The sequence below is a fragment of the Chanodichthys erythropterus genome, chromosome 14, assembly GCF_024489055.1.
Source record: "Chanodichthys erythropterus isolate Z2021 chromosome 14, ASM2448905v1, whole genome shotgun sequence".
NCBI classification, from domain to species: Eukaryota; Metazoa; Chordata; class Actinopteri; order Cypriniformes; family Xenocyprididae; genus Chanodichthys; species Chanodichthys erythropterus.
In genome coordinates this window covers 1,642,371-1,652,531 of record NC_090234.1, presented here as the reverse complement: position 1 = coordinate 1,652,531, position 10,161 = coordinate 1,642,371, and the positions used below count along the sequence as shown (strand labels likewise).

At 34.1% G+C, this 10,161-nt stretch overlaps 1 protein-coding gene across 1 annotated transcript; it reads right to left on the bottom strand.

The window, feature by feature from the left end:
- Window positions 1-2,271: 2,271 nt before the first annotated feature.
- Window positions 2,272-9,876, bottom strand: LOC137036358 (uncharacterized). Its single transcript, XM_067410488.1, has 5 exons — window positions 9,844-9,876; window positions 9,367-9,420; window positions 7,660-7,713; window positions 5,342-5,395; window positions 2,272-4,520 (listed from the first exon to the last, which is right to left on the bottom strand). Exons 2-5 carry the CDS (start codon window positions 9,410-9,412, stop codon window positions 3,367-3,369), a joined length of 1,308 nt encoding a protein of 435 aa, XP_067266589.1. The 5' UTR covers window positions 9,413-9,420; window positions 9,844-9,876; the 3' UTR covers window positions 2,272-3,366.
- Between the last annotated feature and the right edge of the window lie 285 nt (window positions 9,877-10,161).

Below are 10,161 nucleotides of genomic sequence, written 5' to 3'. Positions count from 1 at the left end.
GCTAGTAGCACCTCACTGGCCAAGCCGCATATGGTTTTTGGACCTGATGGCTTTTTTGATGGGTCGCCTTGGAAGATTCTGATCAGGAGGGACTTCCTGTTTCAGGCGGGGGGGAAGATTCTTCATCCCTGTCCAGAAATGTGGAATCTGTGGGTTTGGCCTCCGAGGGGTGCATATCTCTGATTTGGCGTACATAATTACTTGTATATACGCCAAATGCATAATGAGTACAGAATGCAGCGCTTTTTGACTTGTGAATTAAACTCTTCAGTAGACTTCAGTTACACTATGACATCATCTATGACTGTACTGTAAATGATTTCTGTTTAAAAAGTAATATACTATAAATCTAAATACTGTACTAAATGCCCGCAAAAAACAACCACACCCCCTCACGCAATAGATGGCTCTGTGACAGATGAAAATCCACAGGAGGATGGTTAATTTTTTTCACTTTATATGTTTTATTTTTATGTTATTTGCAAGATATAAAGTCTTAGTTAATACGTTTCCATAAAAATATGAGCAAGCGTTCATTCCTTATGGTAATTTTACTGTGGTATGAATACAGCAACTCTTAAAATGAGAGTTTTTAGGATGATTTTAAATTCCAGACATATTCAGAGACCGGAGAAGATATATTCTGATGATTACTGTGTACAGACCTTTCCAAACTCAACCGAACTTTAAGTTTTAATCCAACATAAGCGTGATTCTTTCACCACAGGTGTCAGCGCTCTACTGGTGAATGCATCGCTGCAGTGTGAGACGTGATGAATAAGATCAGAATGAACATAATATTATAATTTCATTTTAGTCACTATTCTGAGCCATTTTTTCACTCTCAATCATTTGTATGTAATTCACACATTTATGCATTCTAATATTTAAAGTAGTTGCGCTGTCATTGCATTATTCTTTAAGATTAATTAAATATTTAACATCGTTAAGGCAGTTTTCACACTCATTCAACTATTTCAAACACTGGAATAAAAGAGCACCAAGGCAAGCAATAGCCTACTGATCGTACGGAAATTAACCATAGTTACTACACTCTTACTATAGTAAAACCATGATTCACCTTCATAAGTATTTGATTAATTATAACTATTATATAAAAAGGTAAGTTATACTGCTGTTTAATCATCAGCTTGGTTTGTTTGTGCACGTCTTATATGCTCATCTGCTCGTTTAAATTAATTTAAATGTTAATTTAACAGGTATGAAATATGATGACTAAGAGAAAAACACTGCTAATGACAAGTCTGTTACGTGAGGTTGCAGTAGAGATGAGGCAATACATGGACCAACAATAAAGGGTATTTTACTGAACGTAGGAGCAGACATACAACCATTACACGTTAAACTAACAATAAGAACAGACAAGGAGTGAAGGGAGTGAGTCCATATACGTAGGGAGTGCTGATGAGGAAGTACAGGTGTAGATGATCGGTGATGATGGGGAGAAGACGAGGGAAGTGAGTGCAGGTGTGGAGAACAGGAGGATTATGGGTAATGGAGTCCGGGAGACACGGGAACTGTGAAAAAGACGAGCACTTGATGGCGGCAGGTTAGTGGGGAAATATATTTATTATTCAGAATAAGCATTTGGAAGCAAAATACATTAATAAACATTTCAGCAGGTTGAAGATAATTAATGTTAATGCAGAGAATATAATTCATTGTTTAAAAAACATTTGGCAGCCAGAGAAGCTCTTTGTATAGAAGTGCTCTGAACACTGACCGGAAGCGCTCGAGCCGTAATGAGTATAACACGGAAGTAGTTGTGCAAGTAGTCCATTGTTACCAGTAAGTTACTGTTAAATTTACAATAAACATTTTACAGTGTGCATCTCCAATAATATAGAGTAAGCACCCACTCTTTTCTAGTAAAAAATTCCAATATCTGATTTAGCCATCATATTGAACGGTGTGTTTGCAGTTGTGTTGCATGTGTGAGATTTGAAAAATACATGTCATGAGATTTAATGTAGGATTCTGTCAGTTTCTTTCCCAGCAAGCAATTTTATGCCTAAAAGACTAAAACAGGGCTGAATTTGGGCTGTCAGTGAAAATCTAATGGACGTCTAACCATAACCCAAGAGTAGATCAAATATACAGCTAATGAATGACTACATCTATACATGTAATAGACGACAAAATACTGGCTAAAGGATTCTTTTCACTTAAATATAACAGGTTCTCATAAATGACAATCCATCCAAACAAATGAAATATAAAGGTTTTATTTAGAAAAAGCACTCAAGATAATACAAAATGATTAAAAAAACATAATGAAAATTAAATTTGTACAATACAATTAAACATTAAAAAAGGAACATTTTACAACATAATAAAAATATAAAACATTGACAAAAAAAGTTATATTAAAAAGGTTAACAATGTTTTTTGGTTTATAAAACAACATGATTAATTTTCGGTTCCATAAATTCCATGTTTTATGTAAATCACTTTGAATTGCCTTCTTGTTGAAATGTGTTATACAAAATAAACTTGCCTTGCCAAATCAAAAACTCATATTTTCATATCATAATGATCAAAGATGAAAAGATACGTGAGGCTTCTGTAACAAATAATAATAGGGTGCACAGGTTTCATGTTTACCCCCTCGTATTGAGATAATTAGAGAGTTTTAGGGCACATGGAAACACTACAGTACATGTGCGTGTTAATCTAACCACACTTACTCTGAGTCTGCACTGTTACCCGCTAAAATGTCACGGTTCCTACACATGATAACACATGATGTACATATATAATGAATGCATGTCAAAATGAAAAACACAGATACTTACAAGACCAAAAGCAGGAAAGAATTTGCTTTAACATTTGCTGTTGCTTGATCTCCAACAGTTGTAAAATGGCGGAAATGTCTGGTCTGAATCAGGGCTATAGCCAAGCCGTAAAATTAGACAATAAATCAGGATTGATTAAAGGTGGGCTACAAACAGCCGGTCTGACTACGAGCTAAATCGTGGCTACGCACAGCCTACACAATATAACATGTCAAAGATGTGAAACCAAACACCTTGTTTCACTGTTGACTTTGATGACATGATGGAATATCATACATCTCACAAGTTAGTTTGGCAAAATTGACATTTAACCAAAATAATTTTTAATTTGGTTTTTGATTTTAATTACTCATAGCCGGACTATATCAGGTCTGTAGTTCACCGAGACGGAGAAATGACGGCTATTGCTTGCTGGGTTTAATCAGAAACACTAAGTTACATTGAGTGTAACTGAAAAATCTCTTTGCTATGAAACAATTCCAGCCTCATTTTAAGCAATGCATGTAGATATCTAAATAATTACTAGAGAAGGTATAATTAATGCAGGTATTTATCTGAAGCACTTGGTTATTCTTTTTTTGTGTTGTGCAGGTGGCAGCAGGACTTCAGTTGGAGGCTTTGGATCATTAGTGATCTTTTTTTCGTCATCTTCGTTATTCTTTTTTTTTTGTGTTTGTGGCAGCGGGTTGTCAGTTGGAGGATCTTTATCATGGTTAATCTTTATATTACGGCAGAACAACACTTGATCTTTACCAAGACCCATTTTGAACTGCCACAGATATACAGACTGTTTTGGCTCCAGCTTAAATTTGAGTTCTTCTTCCTCTTCAGTCATTGTGTTCCAGCTTTCACTTTCAGTGCTGACATGTGAACCTCCATATTCTGCAGAAAAGGAGAACTGACACTGTGCAATTAACTTTGCAAGGCCTCCAGTTTCAATCGAGGCTGATGCATCTATCTTCCAGCTGTGTGTGATCTCGGACATCTTCTTTTTATTGTATCCCACCTTTTTATTAATTTTCTTTGTCCATTCCACTGCTGTATTGCTGTCATTAGTCATAGTTTTAATATTCTCCCAAATGCCAAAGACTTGACCTTTAGTTACTGACAGACCACCAGGGAGGAAGTTCAGAACATCAGAATGAGCAGAATAGACACCAGAAAACTTATCTGTGCTGAAGTCTTTACTGCCGCAGTACTGAACTCCCCAATCTGAGCCTGGCCTGAGGAAGTAGAAGCTGTGTGTGTGGCCCCAGTAATAGAGCCCTTTGCTGCAGTCGGGATGCAGCTTGTATTCTACAGGATGCCAGTTTTCAGTCATGTCTGTTGTTCTTTGATAAATGCCCCTTTCTTTGAAGATAATGTAAAACTTGCCATTGGCTGAGAAGTAGTGGTCTCCACCCTGGCAGTCGGGGTGAAGTTTGTACATTTTACCTTCTCTGTCTGTCGTCAGGTCCTTGACTTTGCGGTACTCCTTTCCCCTGATGATGTAAAAGTAGCCATTTTCATGACCAATGTAATGGTCTCCATCTTTGCAGGAAAGGTGCAGATTGAAAATAGAGACACCTGAACCTTTGTTTAAACTTCTTGTCTTCATATAGCAGCCAAAATCAGAGCGGATTATATAAAAGTTGTTTTTCATTTCACAGAAGTCGACGCCTTTTGTTTCGGTCTTGGGAATAATGCCTTTCTTCGTGTCTGAACCTGCAACACAGAATAAGATTTAATCTCCACACCAAATTAATGCAGTTATTTTAGTCCTTCTACAGATTGAGCTCACCAAAACAGCTGTGAGGGAGGAAAATGAAAACTCACTGGTGATATAATCCTGAGCTTTAATTTCAGTGTGAGAAATTATCTTTATCACAGCAGAATTGATTACCGGAAGTGCTCGTCGAAGCAGTGCATCGATTCTTCCGGTCATGTATATTTTCAATGTGATGTTAACACCTAGTTAAATAAACGCCTCTTAAAATAAGCAGGATAATTTCTAAATCCAGACATTTTCAGAGACAGGAGAAGACATATTTTGATGATTGCTGTGTCAGAATTTATCGGAGAAAGCCGTGGCACGTAACATACGTGATTATTTCAGCACATGGTGTCAGTGCTCATCTAAACTAGTAACAACGCTGCATTTGCATTAAATATTTTATTTATTATCTGCATCATTTTTTATTGAAACTTTTCATTTCACTGTATGCAATTTACAACATTTATCAAAATTCATAATTAATATTCAAAGCAGTCACACAGTCAACACATTTCTTATTAAGATTATTTAACACATCATTACATTTCTTTAATTTACCATATATCAAATTAACCATAGTTTTACTCCAAGTAAAATAAAAAAACAATGGTTATAGTTATGGTAGCCACAAATCAACCATGGTGTTTTTAGTAAAACTGTGGTAATACAAGTAGTAATCAACCTTTGAACAAAACATGGTTACTACATTTTTTTCTATTAAAAAGCCATGGTTAATTTTTTACCATGGTTAAATTAATCTAAAATGAAATACCTTTTGTTGTTTGGCTATTGGGATTGTCTTTCATGATGTTCATCGTGTCTGAACCTGCAACACAGAATAAACCAACATTTAATCTCCACACCAAATGAATGCTGTTATATTAGTCCTTCTACAGATTGAGTTCATTAATTACCAAAACAGCTTTATATATGAGGGAGGAAAATGAAAACTCACTGGTGATATAATCCTGAGCTTTTATTTCAATGTTTATCATCTAACAGAAGAAGCACTTTCATGAACTTGAGGATTTTAAGATAAGTACAAACTGTCACGTTTGGTCTGTTTGATTTGGACTTTTGGTTTTTCAGTGTTTCTGGAGATCTGTTTCATAAAACAAGTTTACAAAAAAGCCTGACTTATTTTAGTTAGCCTGACTGTCAAATGATTAGGTTTCATACAGCTAAAGCTGAAGCTCAGTCGCTCTGGCAGCTTATGCTGGAAACTGACCTGGTCCAGGGCAGATTAACTGTCAGGCTGAGTCTAAGATGTTACACAGTTCCTCTAACACTGACCTACAGGAACACAGTGATATAACCACTGACTCTCTCACAGACCATTATTTGACTTTATTAACCACTGTCAGTCCAAAAATAAATATGCAGCATACAGAAAATCAACTTACTGCAACAATGATAAATGATACAATATTGACCTACAAACATATTCAATTATATTGTATATCAAAAATTGCTGCAACATTGTTATGAATGATTATGAATTGTCAAATAGCCAGCACTAGTCCATACGGATGAAAGATTAGTGGATGCAGATACATAATATTTAATGTGTGTTGACAAACAATATAAAAACAGACAAAACATATAGTGCTAAATATATAACATTTTACATTGTTACAGCAGCGGGGAAGATGAACGTGCGTGTGTTATTTTCATTTGTGTTGGACGATTCTGAATAAAATGAGAATCAAGTTTTTTATTTGATTCTTTCAAATAGAAATCATGATTCTCCCATAATTCTGCATAGACAACTAAACAAAATTGAGTATTATTATTTATTAGAGGATGAAATATTAATTGCTGCAGTCTATTTAAAAATATTTAATTAATTAATTAAAAAAAAATCTGTTTGAATGAATGATTTAATGACTCACTCATAACTACTTCACTTATTTAATTACAGTATGAATCAGTGTTTTTGAACAAATCTTCTGAATGAATCATTCAATGTCAAATACATCTTAACAGTCACTTATCGCCTCCTAGTGTCGTAACGATGTAATCATTATTTGAAGCGTCAAGTTAGTTTTAAAATGTGATTTGATCTGTTTGAATCGAGATCATGATCTGTAGACACATTGATGTGGACGTGTCGCATTAAAGCATTTCAGTGGGCTTAAACAGATCGCCCTTTACAGCAGATTTAGTTCAAAAACAACTGACCTAAATATGATTTTCTGTTACAGTAATTCATCCTAAAATTCAACATTAGTAGCCTGAATTACTTTCAGTCGTGCGGCACTCAGAGGATCCTCAGTTCTTGGCTAAATATTCAGTCAGACAGTTACTATCTCCTTAACCCTGTTTTTGTTTTTTTGTTGTTTTTTTATCAGTATCATCTTCTGACTCAAATATTGATTTTCTATGGATTAGGTTAAGAGACCTTTATCACAGCAGAATTGATTACCGGAAGTGCTCGTCGAAGCAGTGCATCGATTCTTCCGGTTATGTATATTTTCAATGTGATGTTAACACCTAGTTAAATAAACGCCTCTTAAAATGAGCATCCACGGGATAATTTCTAAATCCAGACATTTTCAGAGATGGGAGAAGACATATTTTGATGATTGCTGTGTTCAGAATTTATCGGAGAAAGTCGTGGCTCGTAAATATACGTGATTATTTCAGCACATGGTGTCAGTGCTCATCTAAACTAGTAACAACGCTGCATTTGCATTAAATATTTTAGTTATTATCTGCATCATTTTCACTGTATGCAATTTACAACATTTGTCAAAATTCATAATTAATATTCAAAGCAGTCGCACAGTCAAAGCATTTCTAATTAAGATTACTTAACACATCATTACATTTCTTTAAGCCAGTTAAGACGCATTCATTCATCGTTTTAAACACTGTTCTTACGGAAATTAACCATAGTTTTACTACAAGTAAAATAAAAAACAATGGTTATAGTTATGGTAACCACAAATCAACCATGGTGTTTTTAGTAAAACTGTGGTAATACAAGTGCTAATCAACCTGCGAACAAAACATGGTTACTACATTTTTTCTATTAAAAAAGCCATGGTTAATTTTTAACCATGGTTAAATTAATCTAAAATGAAATACCTTCTGTTGTTTGGCTATTGGGAATGTCTTTCATGATGTTCATCGTGTTTGAACCTGCAACACAGAATAAACCAACATTTAATCTCCACACCAAATGAATGATGTTATATTAGTCCTTCTACAGATTGAGTTCATTGATTACTAAAACAGCTTTATATGTGAGGGAGGAAAATGAAAACTCACTGGTGATATAATCCTGAAGTAATCATTATTTGAGGCGTCAAGTTAGTTTTAAAATGTGATTTGATCTGTTTGAATCGAGATCTCGATCTGTAGAAACATTGATGTGGACGTGTCGCATTAAAGCATTTCAGTGGGCTTAAACAGATCGCCCTTTACAGCAGATATACAGTACAGTCCAAAAGTTTGGAACCACTAAGATTTTTAATGTTTATAAAAGAAGTTTAGTCTGCTCACCAAGGCTACATTTATTTAATTAAAAATACAGTAAAAAACAGTAATATTGTGAAATATTATTACAATTTAAAATAACTGTTTTCTATTTGAATATATTTCACAAAGTAATTTATTTCTGTGATCAAAGCTGAATTTTCAGCATCATTACTCCAGTCTTCAGTGTCACATGATCCTTCAGAAATCATTCCAATATGCTGATCTGCTGCTCAATAAACATTTAATGTGTACAATTATACAAAATATTTGTGTACAATATTTTTTTTTCAGGATTCTTTGATGAATAGAAAGTTCAAAAGAACAGTGTTTATCTGAAATCTAATCTTTTATAACATTATAAATGTCTTTACTGCCACTTTTGATTGATTTAATGCATCCTTGCTGAATAAAAGTATTCATTTCTTTAATTTCTTTTCAAAAAAATAAAAATTCTTACTGACCCCAAACTTTTGAACGGTAGTGTATAATGCTACAGAAGCTTTGTATTTCAGATAAATGCTGTTCTTTTGAACTTTCTATTCATCAAGAAATCCTGAAAAAAATAGTACACAACTGTTTTCAACATTGAAAATAATCATAAATGTTTCTTGAGCAGCAGATCAGCATATCAGAATGATTTCTGAAGGATCATGTGACACTGAAGACTGGAGTAATGATGCTGAAAATTCAGCTTTGATCACAGGAATAAATTACTTTGTCAAATATATTTAAATAGTACACAGTTATTTTAAATTGTAATAATATTTCACAATATTACTGTTTTTTACTGTATTTTTAATTAAATAAATGTAGCCTTGGTGAGCAGACGAAACTTCTTTTAAAAACATTAAAAATCTTAGTGGTTCCAAACTTTTGGACTGTACTGTAGGTCACATGTAGTCATATTAAAGTTTATTTACAGCTTATTTATATAACATATGATCTGTATTAATATTCATTGAAACTAAATAATAATGACTGTTAAACTAAAATCGCTTGTGTAATGGGTTAATAATAATATATATCATTGAATTATTATATAAATCATATAAATCATAAAATAATTCTAAGTAATTATCATTAAAGCAAGACAATTTCATTGTTATTTTTTTTTTTTTTACTATATAGTGACCTTTAATTTAGAGGAAGAGAAACTGAGGGAGTGACTTTATTGCGCTGGATGTGTCAGTTCACTTAGCTTACATCCGATTGGCCCAAATTCGGTTTGAGATCTCTGAACCAGAACATAACCTGCCCCGAAGCAGGTTAGCCGTGGAGCATAAGTTACTATGGTGATGAACACCGCTAAAATACCTTTTGTTGTTTGGCTATTGGGAATGTCTTTCATGATGTTCATCATGTCTGAACCTGCAACACAGAATAAACCAACATTTAATCTCCACACCAAATGAATGATGTTATATTAGACATCTACAGATTGAGTTCATTGATTAAAAATTCAACAAGTATGAAATACGATCAGAAAAACAGTTAACTGGACTGCGACAGCAGTTGGGAAATACATTTATGTATTATTAAGAATGCACATTTAAGGGAAATATATTTTTAGGAACATTTCAGCAGGTTGAAGATATGATCCATAAACTTCCTCAGTTTGGAAATGCATAGGTCTTCTACACACGAACATACTCTCTGCGTATTATTTTAAAAGAAGGATCTACTAGTTATCATATTTAATATGTGTGTAATACAGAATAATCTTGACTACAAAGTACAGGTGTTCAAATGAACTATGAGCTCAAAAGTGCTCTTTATTAGGAACACACTCACCTGGATGACTGTAGATGGAGTCAGAAGAGCAGCTTCACCTCGATCGAGTCTGAATGATGTCTGTCTGACATATTTCTGTCTTATATAAAGCTCTCAAGCGTCTCAAGGCACACCCATCAGCATCAGGGGATTTCAACATACTCTTGCATAAGGTTTTTGGCCCTGTTTCAGTTTTCTCTAGAATATGCAAAGTACTATATGAATAACAAATATTGTTGGTTTGTTTCCAACAGCAAAACGAAAACTCGTTATTGCATGACTTTATGAGAGAGGAAAACCAAAGATAGGGAAGGTTTTTCTTCTCCACTGAGCTGCTTT

Coding starts and splice junctions, on each gene's coding strand:
- LOC137036358 (XM_067410488.1), bottom strand. CDS start 9,412: ATGATGAACATCATGAAAGACATTCCCAATAGCCAAACAACAAAAG. Junction 7,714..9,366: donor CAATAGCCAAACAACAAAAG/GTATTTTAGCGG, acceptor TCTGTGTTGCAG/GTTCAAACACGATGAACATC. Junction 4,521..5,341: donor CAATAGCCAAACAACAAAAG/GTATTTCATTTT, acceptor TCTGTGTTGCAG/GTTCAGACACGAAGAAAGGC.